The sequence below is a fragment of the Pelophylax lessonae genome, assembly GCF_965119305.1.
Source record: "Pelophylax lessonae genome assembly, chromosome: 8".
NCBI lineage: Eukaryota > Metazoa > Chordata > Amphibia > Anura > Ranidae > Pelophylax > Pelophylax lessonae.
In genome coordinates, this window is record NC_138775.1 from 1,435,873 (window position 1) to 1,452,470 (window position 16,598).

Genomic DNA, 16,598 nt, shown 5'->3' on the forward strand with positions numbered 1-16,598 from the left:
AAACGGTACCGTGCCGCCCGAGGAACTTTAAATTATTTCATTGTGGCGGCCGAGGCGCAGAGCATTGCGCCCCCCCACCCCCCAAGCCTGCCAATTGTGTGACAATAGCGAATGAAAATTCGCTATTGTCACACTGATCCTCCTCCTGGTCAATCAGGGAGCGGGTCCTCCCTCTTCCTGATTGGCCAAAAGGCAAACCCCACGCCATTGGCCAAGGAGGAGGCGCCGCGGGAGGACTGAGGAGATGCGGGAAGCCGGGGACTGAACTGAAGAGAAGTGAGGTAAGTGCACGGACGGGTCTCGCGGGGGGAACACTGGCGCTCTGCATTTATTGGGGGCAATGCTGTGGCACTCTGCATTGATTGGGGGCAATGCTGTGGCACTCTGCATTGATTGGGGGCAATGCTGTGGCTCTCTGCATTTATTGGGGGCATTGCTGTGGCACTCTGCATTTATTGGGGGCATTGCAGTGGCACTCTGCATTTATTGGGGGCATTGCTGTGGCACTCTGCATTGATTGGGGGCAATGCTGTGGCACTCTGCATTGATTGGGGGCAATGCTGTGGCACTCTGCATTTATTGGGGGCAATGCTGTGGCACTCTGCATTTATTGGGGGCATTGCTGTGGCTCTCTGCATTTATTGGGGGCATTGCTGTGGCACTCTGCATTTATTGGGGGCAATGCTGTGGCACTCTGCATTGATTGGGGGCATTACTGTGGCACTCTGCATTTATTGGGGGCAATGCTGTGGCACTCTGCATTGATTGGGGGCATTACTGTGGCACTCTGCATTGATTGGGGGCAATGCTGTGGCACTCTGCATTGATTGGGGGCATTGCTGTGGCACTCTGCATTTATTGGGGGCATTGCTGTGGCACTCTGCATTGATTGGGGGCAATGCTGTGGCACTCTGCATTGACTGGGGGCATTGCTGTGACACTCTGCATTTATTGGGGGCAATGCTGTGGCACTCTGCATTGACTGGGGGCATTGCTGTGACACTCTGCATTTATTGGGGGCATTGCTGTGGCACTCTGCATTGATTGGGGGCAATGCTGTGGCACTCTGCATTGACTGGGGGCATTGCTGTGACACTCTGCATTTATTGGGGGCAATGCTGTGGCACTCTGCATTGATTGGGGGCATTACTGTGGCACTCTGCATTTATTGGGGGCAATGCTGTGGCACTCTGCATTGATTGGGGGCATTACTGTGGCACTCTGCATTTATTGGGGGCAATGCTGTGGCACTCTGCATTTATTGGGGGCATTGCAGTGGCACTCTGCATTTATTTGGGGCAATGCTGTGGCACTCTGCATTGATTGGGGGCATTACTGTGGCACTCTGCATTTATTGGGGGCAATGCTGTGGCACTCTGCATTGATTGGGGGCATTACTGTGGCACTCTGCATTGATTGGGGGCAATGCTGTGGCACTCTGCATTGATTGGGGGCATTGCTGTGGCACTCTGCATTGATTGGGGGCATTGCTGTGGCACTCTGCATTGATTGGGGGCATTGCAGTGGCACTCTGCATTTATTGGAGGCAATGCTGTGGCACTCTGCAGTTATTGGGGGCAATGCTGTGGCACTCTGCATTTATTGGGGGCAATGCTGTGGCACTCTGCAGTTATTGGGGGCAATGCTGTGGCACTCTGCAGTTATTGGGGGCAATGCTGTGGCACTCTGCATTTATTGGAGGCAATGCTGTGGCACTCTGCAGTTATTGGGGGCAATGCTGTGGCACTCTGCATTTATTGGGGGCAATGCTGTGGCACTCTGCATTTATTGGGGGCATTGCTGTGGCACTCTGCATTTATTGGGGGCAATGCTGTGGCACTCTGCATTTATTGGGGGCAATGCTGTGGCACTCTGCATTTATTGGGGGCAATGCTGTGGCACTCTGCAATTATTGGGGGCATTGCTGTGGCACTCTGCATTTATTGGAGGCAATGCTGTGGCACTCTGCATTGATTGGGGGCATTGCTGTGGCACTCTGCATTTATTGGGGGCAATGCTGTGGCACTCTGCATTTATTGGGGGCATTGATGTGGCACTCTGCATTTATTGGGGGCAATGTTGTGGCACTCTGCATTTATTGGGGGCATTGCTGTGGCACTCTGCATTTATTGGGGGCAATGCTGTGGCACTCTGCATTTATTGGGGGCAATGCTGTGGCACTCTGCATTTATTGGGGGCATTGCTGTGGCACTCTGCATTTATTGGGGGCAATGCTGTGGCACTCTGCATTTATTGGGGGCAATGCTGTGGCACTCTGCATTTATTGGGGGCAATGCTGTGGCACTCTGCATTTATTGGGGGCAATGCTGGTTACTCTGCATTGACGCCCCATCCCCCCCCCCCCCCAGCGGGCCACTGAAAAATGATCAAACATTGACCGGTCCGTGATTTGAGAAGAGAACGTCTATTATTCATGAATGACAATCCGTATACCAGGAGATACATAGCTGTATACAGAGCGATGCTGAGCTATCCGTATTCCACTAAATAATAAATATTATTATACAGGATTTATATGGTGCCAGTAGATTGCACAGTGCTTTACAATATGAGGGCAGACAGTAAATTTCCAATACAATTCAATACAGGAGGAATCAGAGGGTCCTGATCCTGGGAGCTGACAATCTAAAATATATAGATCTCTGTATAGAGGGCGATACCATAGAATATACAGAGATATCTGAGCCCCTATATGTAGCGCAGTTATCTGCGGACCGTCTCTGATTTCCAGGTCAGAGCCCCTCCCTGACCCCCAGGGCCATCGGTTTTCTGCCCCCCCCCCCCCCTCAGTCTCACACTGGGAGTCTCTGTGGCCCCTGTGAGCGTTCTGGGGCCCTTGGGCTCTATGAAAGGTAGGATTCGGTCTCTGATCCTCCACCATAGAATCAATAGCGGCGGGATGAGATTGGCGCTCTGTCTGCTGCGCGGGTGGAAGGCGGGAGTCTGGCGGCCGATTGAAGTCCAGAGGGCGATGCGCAGCTTTGCTGGAGGCTGAGCGCAGGCCTGATACATAATTAACGAGAGGGAGAGAGAGGAGGAAGACGCTCGGATGGCGGGGGGGGGCGCAGACACAATCATTAAACATGCCGTGTCTTCTCCAGCTGTACAGCCAACGGATCCGCTGAAAGCGCCGCGCCGCTCCACGGCTCCGGGCCGCCATTTCTTCAACTTGTGTTTTCTCGCTTAAAGCAACAATTGCAAAGCAAACATTATCCCAACCCAACCGTCATTAAAGCCGCACTCCGGGCGCACAGAAATCTTCTACCTGCCTGAGCATTTGTATTTCTGTCCATCCAGTCCTACATTTTCACTGCTCCGACATGCAGTGCAGCCCTGATTTCAATAACACTTGCAGGTCTTGTCCCTCCCCCAGCCTATGATTGGACAGTGATAGGAGAAGCAGCAGAATGATGAAATCGTCTCTCTGTCACTCTGCTCTCTCCTCCTATCAGCATGTTCCTTGTTAGGACTGCAGCACAACTGATTGGATCCTTGTACTGCTTCTTCCTCTCCCAGTCTGAGCTCGGCTGTACAAGGGTTCATACCAGGTCACATTTAGGTACGCCCACAACTTGTATTTATAAATATTCATTTATTGATGTTTTGATGAGTAGGAGGAGTCCAGCCTGGTCAGGAAGCAAAGTCCAGCCTGGTCAGCAGGAGGAGTACAGCCTGGTCAGCAGGAGGAGTACAGCCTGGTCAGTAGGAGGAGTCCAGCCTGGTCAGCAGGAGGAGTACAGCCTGGTCAGGAGGTGGAGTCCAGCCTGGTCAGTAGGAGGAGTCCAGCCTGGTCAGCAGGAGGAGTACAGCCTGGTCAGGAGGCGGAGTCAAGACTGGTCAGTAGGAGGAGTCCAGCCTGTTCAGCAGGAGGAGTACAGCCTGGTCAGCAGGAGGAGTCCAGCCTGGTCAGCAGGAGGAGTACAGCCTGGTCAGCAGGAGGAGTCCAGCCTGGTCAGTAGGAGGAGTACAGCCTGGTCAGCAGGAGGAGTCCAGCCTGGTCAGTAGGAGGAGTCCAGCCTGGTCAGGAGGCGGAGTCAAGACTGGTCAGTAGGAGGAGTACAGCCTGTTCAGCAGGAGGAGTACAGCCTGGTCAGCAGGAGGAGTCCAGCCTGGTCAGCAGGAGGAGTCCAGCCTGGTCAGCAGGAGGAGTACAGCCTGGTCAGTAGGAGGAGTACAGCCTGGTCAGCAGGAGGAGTCCAGCCTGGTCAGTAGGAGGAGTCCAGCCTGGTCAGCAGGAGGAGTACAGCCTGGTCAGGAGGCGGAGTCAAGACTGGTCAGTAGGAGGAGTACAGCCTGTTCAACAGGAGGAGTACACCCTGGTCAGCAGGAGGAGTACAGCCTGGTCAGCAGGAGGAGTCCAGCCTGGTCAGCAGGAGGAGTCCAGCCTGGTCAGCAGGAGGAGTCCAACCTGGTCAGTAGGAGGAGTCCAGCCTGGTCAGGAGGCGGAGTCAAGACTGGTCAGTAGGAGGAGTACAGCCTGTTCAGCAGGAGGAGTACAGCCTGGTCAGGAGGCGGAGTCTAGCCTGGTCAGCAGGAGGAGTCCAGCCTGGTCAGTAGGAGGAGTCCAGCCTGGTCAGTAGGAGGAGTCCAGCCTGGTCAGCAGGAGGAGTACAGCCTGGTCAGGAGGCGGAGTCCAGCCTGGTCAGTAGGAGGAGTCCAGCCTGGTCAGCAGGAGGAGTACAGCCTGGTCAGTAGGAGGAGTCCAGCCTGGTCAGCAGGAGGAGTCCAGCCTGGTCAGGAGGCGGAGTCCAGCCTGGTCAGCAGGAGGAGTCCAGCCTGGTCAGCAGGAGTACAGCCTGGTCAGGAGGCGGAGTCTAGCCTGGTCAGTAGGAGGAGTCCAGCCTGGTCAGCAGGAGGAGTCCAGCCTGGTCAGTAGGAGGAGTCCAGCCTGGTCAGCAGGAGGAGTCCAGCCTGGTCAGCAGGAGGAGTACAGCCTGGTCAGCAGGAGGAGTCCAGCCTGGTCAGGAGGCGGAGTCCAGCCTGGTCAGCAGGAGGAGTCCAGCCTGGTCAGGAGGAGGAGTCCAGCCTGGTCAGCAGGAGGAGTCCAGCCTGGTCAGCAGGAGGAGTCCAGCCTGGTCAGTAGGAGGAGTCCAGCCTGGTCAGCAGGAGGAGTCCAGCCTGGTCAGCAGGAGGAGTACAGCCTGGTCAGCAGGAGGAGTACAGCCTGGTCGGTAGGAGGAGTCCAGCCTGGTCAGCAGGAGGAGTCCAGCCTGGTCAGCAGGAGGAGTCCAGCCTGGTCAGTAGGAGGAGTACAGCCTGGTCAGTAGGAGGAGTCCAGCCTGGTCAGTAGGAGGAGTCCAGCCTGGTCAGGAGGCGGAGTCAAGACTGGTCAGTAGGAGGAGTACAGCCTGGTCAGCAGGAGGAGTACAGCCTGGTCAGGAGGCGGAGTCTAGCCTGGTCAGCAGGAGGAGTCCAGCCTGGTCAGTAGGAGGAGTCCAGCCTGGTCAGTAGGAGGAGTCCAGCCTGGTCAGTAGGAGGAGTCCAGCCTGGTCAGTAGGAGGAGTACAGCCTGGTCAGCAGGAGGAGTACAGCCTGGTCAGGAGGCGGAGTCTAGCCTGGTCAGTAGGAGGAGTCCAGCCTGGTCAGCAGGAGGAGTACAGCCTGGTCAGGAGGCGGAGTCTAGCCTGGTCAGGAGGCGGAGTCCAGCCTGGTCAGCAGGAGGAGTCCAGCCTGGTCAGCAGGAGGAGTCCAGCCTGGTCAGCAGGAGGAGTCCAGCCTGGTCAGGAGGCGGAGTCCAGCCTGGTCAGCAGGAGGAGTCCAGCCTGGTCAGCAGGAGGAGTACAGCCTGGTCAGGAGGCGGAGTCTAGCCTGGTCAGGAGGAGGAGTCCAGCCTGGTCAGCAGGAGGAGTCCAGCCTGGTCAGTAGGAGGAGTCCAGCCTGGTCAGTAGGAGGAGTCCAGCCTGGTCAGCAGGAGGAGTCCAGCCTGGTCAGCAGGAGGAGTACAGCCTGGTCAGCAGGAGGAGTCCAGCCTGGTCAGGAGGCGGAGTCCAGCCTGGTCAGCAGGAGGAGTCCAGCCTGGTCAGGAGGAGGAGTCCAGCCTGGTCAGCAGGAGGAGTCCAGCCTGGTCAGCAGGAGGAGTCCAGCCTGGTCAGTAGGAGGAGTCCAGCCTGGTCAGCAGGAGGAGTCCAGCCTGGTCAGCAGGAGGAGTACAGCCTGGTCAGCAGGAGGAGTACAGCCTGGTCGGTAGGAGGAGTCCAGCCTGGTCAGCAGGAGGAGTCCAGCCTGGTCAGCAGGAGGAGTCCAGCCTGGTCAGTAGGAGGAGTACAGCCTGGTCAGTAGGAGGAGTACAGCCTGGTCAGTAGGAGGAGTCCAGCCTGGTCAGTAGGAGGAGTCCAGCCTGGTCAGGAGGCGGAGTCAAGACTGGTCAGTAGGAGGAGTACAGCCTGGTCAGCAGGAGGAGTACAGCCTGGTCAGGAGGCGGAGTCTAGCCTGGTCAGCAGGAGGAGTCCAGCCTGGTCAGTAGGAGGAGTCCAGCCTGGTCAGCAGGAGGAGTCCAGCCTGGTCAGCAGGAGGAGTCTAGCCTGGTCAGTAGGAGGAGTCCAGCCTGGTCAGTAGGAGGAGTCCAGCCTGGTCAGCAGGAGGAGTACATCCTGGTCAGGAGGCGGAGTCTAGCCTGGTCAGTAGGAGGAGTCCAGCCTGGTCAGCAGGAGGAGTACAGCCTGGTCAGGAGGCGGAGTCTAGCCTGGTCAGGAGGCGGAGTCCAGCCTGGTCAGCAGGAGGAGTCCAGCCTGGTCAGCAGGAGGAGTCCAGCCTGGTCAGGAGGCGGAGTCAAGACTGGTCAGGAGGCGGAGTCCAGCCTGGTCAGCAGGAGGAGTACAGCCTGGTCAGGAGGCGGAGTCTAGCCTGGTCAGTAGGAGGAGTCCAGCCTGGTCAGCAGGAGGAGTCCAGCCTGGTCAGTAGGAGGAGTCCAGCCTGGTCAGCAGGAGGAGTCCAGCCTGGTCAGCAGGAGGAGTACAGCCTGGTCAGCAGGAGGAGTCCAGCCTGGTCAGGAGGCGGAGTCCAGCCTGGTCAGCAGGAGGAGTCCAGCCTGGTCAGGAGGAGGAGTCCAGCCTGGTCAGCAGGAGGAGTCCAGCCTGGTCAGCAGGAGGAGTACAGCCTGGTCAGCAGGAGGAGTACAGCCTGGTCGGTAGGAGGAGTCCAGCCTGGTCAGCAGGAGGAGTCCAGCCTGGTCAGTAGGAGGAGTCCAGCCTGGTCAGTAGGAGGAGTCCAGCCTGGTCAGTAGGAGGAGTCCAGCCTGGTCAGCAGGAGGAGTCCAGCCTGGTCAGCAGGAGGAGTCTAGCCTGGTCAGTAGGAGGAGTCCAGCCTGGTCAGTAGGAGGAGTACAGCCTGGTCAGCAGGAGGAGTACAGCCTGGTCAGGAGGCGGAGTCTAGCCTGGTCAGTAGGAGGAGTCCAGCCTGGTCAGCAGGAGGAGTCCAGCCTGGTCAGCAGGAGGAGTACAGCCTGGTCAGCAGGAGGAGTACAGCCTGGTCAGCAGGAGGAGTCCAGCCTGGTCAGTAGGAGGAGTCCAGCCTGGTCAGCAGGAGGAGTCCAGCCTGGTCAGCAGGAGGAGTCCAGCCTGGTCAGTAGGAGGAGTCCAGCCTGGTCAGCAGGAGGAGTCCAGCCTGGTCAGCAGGAGGAGTACAGCCTGGTCAGGAGGCGGAGTCCAGCCTGGTCAGTAGGAGGAGTCCAGCCTGGTCGGTAGGAGGAGTCCAGCCTGGTCAGTAGGAGGAGTCCAGCCTGGTCAGCAGGAGGAGTCCAGCCTGGTCAGCAGGAGGAGTCCAGCCTGGTCGGTAGGAGGAGTCCAGCCTGGTCAGCAGGAGGAGTCCAGCCTGGTCAGTAGGAGGAGTCCAGCCTGGTCAGCAGGAGGAGTCCAGCCTGGTCAGCAGGAGGAGTCTAGCCTGGTCAGTAGGAGGAGTCCAGCCTGGTCAGTAGGAGGAGTACAGCCTGGTCAGCAGGAGGAGTACAGCCTGGTCAGGAGGCGGAGTCTAGCCTGGTCAGTAGGAGGAGTCCAGCCTGGTCAGCAGGAGGAGTCCAGCCTGGTCAGCAGGAGGAGTACAGCCTGGTCAGCAGGAGGAGTACAGCCTGGTCAGCAGGAGGAGTCCAGCCTGGTCAGTAGGAGGAGTCCAGCCTGGTCAGCAGGAGGAGTCCAGCCTGGTCAGCAGGAGGAGTACAGCCTGGTCAGGAGGCGGAGTCCAGCCTGGTCAGTAGGAGGAGTCCAGCCTGGTCGGTAGGAGGAGTCCAGCCTGGTCAGTAGGAGGAGTCCAGCCTGGTCAGCAGGAGGAGTACAGCCTGGTCAGCAGGAGGAGTCCAGCCTGGTCAGTAGGAGGAGTCCAGCCTGGTCAGCAGGAGGAGTCCAGCCTGGTCAGCAGGAGGAGTACAGCCTGGTCAGGAGGCGGAGTCCAGCCTGGTCAGTAGGAGGAGTCCAGCCTGGTCGGTAGGAGGAGTCCAGCCTGGTCAGTAGGAGGAGTCCAGCCTGGTCAGCAGGAGGAGTCCAGCCTGGTCAGCAGGAGGAGTCCAGCCTGGTCGGTAGGAGGAGTCCAGCCTGGTCAGCAGGAGGAGTCCAGCCTGGTCAGTAGGAGGAGTCCAGCCTGGTCAGTAGGAGGAGTCCAGCCTGGTCAGCAGGAGGAGTCCAGCCTGGTCAGCAGGAGGAGTACAGCCTGGTCAGGAGGCGGAGTCCAGCCTGGTCGGTAGGAGGAGTCCAGCCTGGTCGGTAGGAGGAGTCCAGCCTGGTCAGCAGGAGGAGTCCAGCCTGGTCAGCAGGAGGAGTACAGCCTGGTCAGCAGGAGGAGTCCAGCCTGGTCAGCAGGAGGAATCCAGCCTGGTCAGCAGGAGGAATTCCAGCCTGGTCAGGAGGCGGAGTCCAGCCTGGTCGGTAGGAGGAGTCCAGCCTGGTCAGCAGGAGGAGTCCAGCCTGGTCAGCAGGAGGAGTACAGCCTGGTCAGTAGGAGGAGTCCAGCCTGGTCAGCAGGAGGAGTCCAGCCTGGTCAGCAGGAGGAGTCCAGCCTGGTCAGGAGGCGGAGTCTAGCCTGGTCAGCAGGAGGGGTACAGACTGGTCAGTAGGAGGAGTCCAGCCTGGTCAGCAGGAGGAGTCCAGCCTGGTCAGTAGGAGGAGTACAGACTTATGAGTAGGCGGAGCATGAAGTGGCGTGCACCTACCTTCTTCCCGGGAGATCTGCATGAAGGACTCCACCCCCTTCTCTCCGTAGCTTCCCTCTGACGCCAAGGTGGAGACGTAGTTCCATCCCATCGCCTTCACAATGTCCACCATAGCCTGGGCCTGGAAGGAGTCTGGTGGGACCACTCTGGAGAAGAAGTCGTACCGGCGGTCATCGCTCAGCTCCGGAGCCGTGGAGCCGTAACTGATCTGCGGGATCTGCAAGAAGAATAAAGAAATATAATGACTGAAGGGCATGACTATGGATTTCCAGCAAGCGCCCATTGTGAGCCGCCATTGTAGAGTTCACCCAAAGCCAACAAATTCCCACCAAACCCCCTTATCAGGACTTCTCTCCTAGCCTGTCCATAGCTGGGAACCCCCAATGGATGACATGGAAGGAAACATTTATAATGGGATTTCCACCAAACATTCTCCGGTGGTGAATCAATGGCTGTCATCTATAGATAATGATCTAGAAGATTCCACTTAGTATTAATGGGGGGGGGGGGGGGGGGAGAATTGTCACCCCATGGTAGGAAGTGCCTCAACAAGGACCTTCTATGAGGTTCTACTGATCGGATCTCAACAGACTTTATCCACCAATACGCCGTCTATGACCTGGGAGTTATCTGACCAGTGCTGGGACAAGGCCATCCGGAGCCCAGGGAGAACATGGCACCCCCCCCCCCCCCAAAGATGTATGAGAATTATGTGTCAGCAAAAATCCCCCTCCCCAAAAAAAGCAACCATTAATGTGCATGCTCACCCCCAAGCATAAATCCCCCCTTCACCCAGCACAATCCCCTGCTTCCAGTACAAATTCCCTTCCCCCAGTCCCCTATCCTAGCAAAAAATCCCCCTCCTAGCACAAAAAAACTCTAAACCAACCCCCCCCCCCCCCCATAAAAAAAAGAAGTCTCCCCTCTACCATTATACTTTTTTTTTTAGCACAGACCCCCCCAAATCCCCCCCTCCAAGCACAAATCCTCCCCCTAGCCCCCTCCCAATACAAATCACCACTCCTAGTACACCTCCCCAAATTTGTCTTCCTATAACAATTCTTACCCCCTGCTGCTCCCAAAATTCCCCTTCTCAACACAAATCCCCCCCCCCCCCCCCAGTCTCCTTCTGGTTCCCCTCCCCAGCTCACATGATACCACAGTGCCCAGGGCAGCCGCTCCTCCTGCCCTCCAGAACCGGAGGAAATACTTCCAATGTACAATGATAGGAAATGAGGGAATACAAATGTATACTTTGTTGCAATATTATTGTAATGTTTTGTTAGTGTATCATTGTATTCCCTCATTTCATATCATCGGATCCTGGAAGACTCGGGTCGCTCTTCAGGTCCCATGCACACCACGCTCTTCAAAGCACTTTTCCCCTGATAGGAGAGAAACGGTATAAAAAATGGCCCTAAGTGGTGTTTTTCAAATGAGTTTAGGCACGTCAAGCGTTTGGACGTTTATTAATTTCATTGGCCAGAATTTTCATTTACTTTTGGCATTTGAATGCTGAACACTCCTGGCGTTCAGGTGTATTTGGGAGTGTTCAGGTGTATTTGGGGGTGTTCAGGTGGATTTGGGGGCGTTTGGGGGTGTTCAGGTGTATTTGGGGGTGTTTAGGTGTATTTGGGGGTGTTCAGGTGTATTTGGGGGCATTCAGGTGGATTTGGGGGTGTTCAAGTGTATATGTGGGCGTTTAGGTGGATTTGGGGGCATTTAGGTGGATTTGGGGCTTTCAGGTGTATTTGTGGGCGTTTAGGTGGATTTGGGGGCGTTTAGGTGGATTTGGGGGCATTTAGGTGGATTTGGGGCTTTCAGGTGTATTTGTGGGCGTTTAGGTGGATTTGGGGGCATTTAGGTGGATTTGGGGCTTTCAGGTGGATTTGTGGGCGTTTAGGTGGATTTGGGGGCTTTCAGGTGGATTTGGGGGTGTTCAGGTGGATTTGGGGGCGTTCAGGTGGATTGGATGGCGTTCAGGTGGATTTGGGGCTTTCTGGTGTATTTGTGGGCGTTTAGGTGGATTTGGGGGCGTTCAGGTGGATTTGGGGGTGTTCAGGTGGATTTGGGGGCGTTCAGGTGGATTGGATGGCGTTCAGGTGGATTTGGGGGTGTTCAGGTGGATTTGGGGGCATTTAGGTGGATTTGGGGGTGTTCAGGTGGATTGGATGGCGTTCAGGTGGATTTGGGGGCGTTCAGGTGGATTGGATGGCGTTTAGGTGTATTTGGGGGCATTTAGGTGGATTTGGGGGCATTTAGGTGGATTTGGGGGCATTTAGGTGGATTTGGGGGTGTTCAGGTGGATTTGGAGGCGTTTACACGTATTTAGGCGCGCTAGATGTTTTTCTGCCCAAACGTTCCTCTCCTGAATGACTTTGGTGCGATCAGATTTCGGCCCCTAAACTCTAAACGTTTGTAGTGTGAATGGAACGATGGACTAACATGGAGGGGCGAGAGAAGAAAAATCCAACGCCTGTAAAACTGCATTTTATAGCCGCAGTGGGAGGAGTCCTTATTGTTATTATTGTTGTTGTTGGTTTTTTTTTTATGACATATACAGATTAGTTTATAATGCAAAAATTGTGTTTAATAAATTTTGCCTTTTCTGTCGTTCCGGAGTTCAGTGTTGGAAATTAAATTATTTAACCGCTTGACCTCCAGAAGGTTTTACCCCCTTCATGACCAGGACATGTTTTGCTATTCAGCTCTGCGCTACTTAAACTGGTAAGTACGCAGTTATACAAAACTGTACCCAAATTACATTTATATCATGTTTACAAGCAATGTTACTTTGTATCTCTCTATCTCCCGTCTGATCAATGTTTATAAACAATGTTACTTTGTATCTCTCTATTTCCCGTCTGATCAATGTTTATAAACAATGTTACTTTGTATCTCTCTATTTCCCGTCTGATCAATGTTTATAAACAATGTTACTTTGTATCTCTCTATCTCCTGTCTGATCAATGTTTATAAACAATGTTACTTTGTATCTCTCTATCTCCCGTCTGATCAATGTTTATAAACAATGTTACTTTGTATCTCTCTATTTCCCGTCTGATCAATGTTTATAAACAATGTTACTTTGTATCTCTCTATCTCCCGTCTGATCAATGTTTATAAACAATGTTACTTTGTATCTATCTCCCGTCTGATCAATGTTTATAAACAATGTTACTTTGTATCTCTCTATCTCCTGTCTGATCAATGTTTATAAACAATGTTACTTTGTATCTCTCTATCTCCCGTCTGATCAATGTTTATACACAATGTTACTTTGTATCTCTCTATCTCCCGTCTGATCAATGTTTATAAACAATGTTACTTTGTATCTCTCTATCTCCCGTCTGATCAATGTTTATAAACAATGTTACTTTGTATCTCTCTATCTCCTGTCTGATCAATGTTTATAAACAATGTTACTTTGTATCTCTCTATCTCCCGTCTGATCAATGTTTATAAACAATGTTACTTTGTATCTCTCTATTTCCCGTCTGATCAATGTTTATAAACAATGTTACTTTGTATCTCTCTATTTCCCGTCTGATCAATGTTTATAAACAATGTTACTTTGTATCTCTCTATCTCCCGTCTGATCAATGTTTATAAACAATGTTACTTTGTATCTATCTCCCGTCTGATCAATGTTTATAAACAATGTTACTTTGTATCTCTCTATCTCCTGTCTGATCAATGTTTATAAACAATGTTACTTTGTATCTCTCTATTTCCCGTCTGATCAATATTTATAAACAATGTTACTTTGTATCTCTCTATCTCCTGTCTGATCAATGTTTATAAACAATGTTGCTTTGTATCTCTCTATCTCCCGTCTGATCAATGTTTATAAACAATGTTACTTTGTATCTCTCTATCTCCAGTCTGATCAATGTTTATAAACAATGTTACTTTTTATCTCTCTATCTCCCGTCTGATCAATGTTTATAAACAATGTTACTTTGTATCTCTCTATCTCCTGTCTGATCAATGTTTATAAACAATGTTACTTTGTATCTCTCTATCTCCCGTCTGATCAATGTTTATAAACAATGTTACTTTGTATCTCTCTGGTCACTTCAGCTCTGGAAGGTTAACCTCCTTCATGACCAGGTCAGGTTTTTGCGATTTAGCACTGCTCTATTTTTACTGGTAATTGTGCGGTTTTGCAACGCTGCACCCAAATGAGTTTTATATCAATTTGTTTCACACAAATAGAGCTTTCTTTTGGAGCTATTTTTTTTATTTTTTTATTTTTTTTATATTTTAAAGCAAAAAAGACCGAAAATGATGGGGAAAGAAAGTTTATAAAGCATATCCAATAAATAATTTTTTTTTTTATGAATTTAGGCCAATATGTATTCTGCTACATGTGTTTGGTATAAAAAAAAAAAAAAAAGCGTATATTGATTGGTTTGCATGAAAGTTATATAATCTACAAACTATGGGATATATACTGGAAGTTTATTTTTTTATACTGGTAATGACAGCAATCCACAACTTATAATGGGACTGTGATGTGGTGGGAAATCTGACACTAACTGACACTGGGAGGGGACTGACTAACTGCCACTGACATCACCAGTGACTCTAATACAGTGATCAGTGATAATATGCACTATCACTGTACTAATGACACCGGCTGGGAAGAGGTTAACATTGAGGTTCTCCCTGACCTCATAAACTGACAGTAATACCGCCCCCCCCCCCCTGTGATGTCATCATTCTGAGTCTGGGACAACAAATACATTTCTGTATGCGGACAATCCTCAGGAATAAAACGTCTTCTCACACAAACACAGCGACGGCTTCCAGGCGACCATGAAAAGTGTGTAAGCGCTCGGCGTGGGAAATGCGTTTCTGTCGCATTTTATGATACATTGTTATGGCGTCTGAATGTGTTTCCCACATCTACATATTGCATCGTGTTATACGAGTTTGATTGGCTCTTCCAGAATCACAGCGCAATAAAATACCGCCAAACACCCGTCCACCGGAGAATAAACGCGTTTTTAAGTCTTTGATGGATATTTATTGTTCTCCTGTGCTGATGACTAACAAAGGAAAATCTGAACATGCCGGGTTCAAAAAGAACAATGGGAAACAAAGTAAAAAACAACGCACACACGTACCGAGGATCCTTCTCAACGCGTTTCATCCTGACTTCAATGTGAAGCAAACTTAAGGCGGGACTCCAGGAAGATAGAAATGATTGCAGCTCCGTATTTATTATAGTGTCTGTAACCCCTTCATATCCTCAGTGCAGTGACCGGCCCTCCATATCCCCAGTGCAGTGACTGGCCTTCCATATCCCCAATGCAGTGACCGGCCCTCCATATCCTCAGTGCAGTGACCGGCCCTCCATATCCCCAGTGCAGTGACTGGCCTTCCATATCCCCAATGCAGTGACCGGCCCTCCATATCCTCAGTGCAGTGACCGGCCCTCCATATCCCCAGTGCAGTGACCGGCCCCCCATATCCCCAATGCAGTGACCGGCCCTCCATATCCTCAGTGCAGTGACCGGCCCTCCATATCCTCAGTGCAGTGACCGGCCCTCCATATCCCCAGTGCAGTGACCGGCCCTCCATATCCCCAATGCAGTGACCGGCCCTCCATATCCTCAGTGCAGTGACCGGCCCTCCATATCCCCAGTGCAGTGACCGGCCCTCCATATCCCCAGTGGTTAATGATATCCCAAAAACGGTCGCAGTACGCAGTGCGGTTGCACAAATCAGATGGCATGGTTGTGGACGCCCGTGCAATCCGCCAATAAAAAAGAAGATGCCTGCGATTTTTTCATTCGATGCGAATTGAGCCAATAAAATTGAATAATGAAGAATCTCATGTGATTTGATTGCGGTGCAATTCCTATCCGAATCGCTTGCGGTGTCCCGCGCCGCACAAGTGGGAACCCCGGCTAAATCGTTCCAGCAAAGAAAATGTTGCCTGGTTCAGCGACATTCACAGTCTGTGTGTGTCGGGAATGTGCGCAAAATCGCACAGAAGCTCGCCGTCTTTAGCAGACGCGCGGCGGTGACCTCCATATTTAATGTAACCCTCATACATCTGCTGAAGGCCCGCGCATTTCTCTGCGTGTTGGGAAAGAATGGGATTTTGCGCACATTCCTGACATGTGTAATAAGTTTCAGTGTGGTGCGATTTTGCGCATTTCTTGCAGGCAGGGCAGCCCATTGAAATGAATGATCTGCCCTACATGCGAAGCGCAGGAACGAGCGCAAAATGCACAGAAAGGAACGCTCTGCCGCACACAATGTGAATGGAGCCTTAGGGTTTACATGAATGTCCGCCTACCCTTATAACACACCCACTCCACAGAACTACAACTCCCAGCAGGTCTTCTCTACAAACATTCTTCATTGGAGGACTTTACTGGTCACAATACAAATAGATACTGAATAGATGAAAGTCATAGATGGAATTATTGGGGGGGAGGGGAAGCTGCAGACATGGCTCCGCCCCCTGCCTCTGAGTGCCCCAGATATATAGGCTGCACATCTGTTCAGGCTGGCGAGGCTCCGGTGGGAATCTTCCTGATGAATGAAATCAGAGAAGGATGACGTCTGAGGATTCGGTGGGTTTTAATGCCGGTTTGGAGATTTGCGACGCTAATCCGCGTCTCATGAGATGCGCCGGGGTCTGAATTCTGTCCCCCCAGCAGGCAGACCGCATGGCCATTCCTTATAGAACTAAAGATCTACAATGGTCCAGACTGGAGGTGGGGAGACCACAGAGCACACCGAGTCTCCAACAACGTGGAGCTGTGAGTGGGCAGTCCCCAAATACTTAGAGGTGTGGTCTAAATAGAAGCCAACCCATAAGAGGGGCATTATAGGCGGTCCCTCCATATTTAGAGGTGGGGTCTGCGCAGGACCAACCCATAAGATGGGCATAATGGGTGGTCACTGCATATTTAGGAGGTGGGGTTTGCGCAGGATTGACCCATAAAATGGGCATAATGGGTGGTCACTGCATATTTCAATGGGGTCTGGGCAGGACCCACTTATAAGATGTCCATGTTGGGTGCTCCTAGCATATTTATAGGTGGGGTCTGGGCAGGACAAACCAATAAAATAGGCATGGTGGATGGTCCTTGCATATTTACAGGCGGAGTCTGAACAGGAACAACCCATTAGATGGGCATAATGGGTGATCCTTGCATATTTCGATGGGGTCTGGGCAGGACAAACGTATAAAATGTCCATGGTGGGCAGTCCCTGCATATTTAGAGGTGGGGTCTGGACAGGAACAGCCCAAAAAGTGGGCATTGTGGACGGTCCTTGCATATTTAGAGATGAGGTCTGGGTAGGAAAAACCCATTAGATGCGCAAAGTGGGTGATCCCTGCATATTTCGAAGTGGGGTGTAGGCATGACCAACCCATAAGATGGGCATGGTAGGCAGTCCCTACATATTTAGAGGT

General features: G+C 52.5%; 1 protein-coding gene across 1 annotated transcript in view; it reads right to left on the reverse strand.

Annotated features, from left to right (window-relative positions):
• Nucleotides 1-16,598, reverse strand: part of GRM7 (glutamate metabotropic receptor 7) — a 469,560-nt gene that overhangs the window by 274,607 nt on the left and 178,355 nt on the right. The window contains exon 2 of the mRNA XM_082266150.1: nucleotides 9,158-9,374. Coding sequence (XP_082122276.1) covers nucleotides 9,158-9,374 — 217 coding nt within the window. The remainder of the gene's footprint in view (nucleotides 1-9,157; nucleotides 9,375-16,598) is intronic.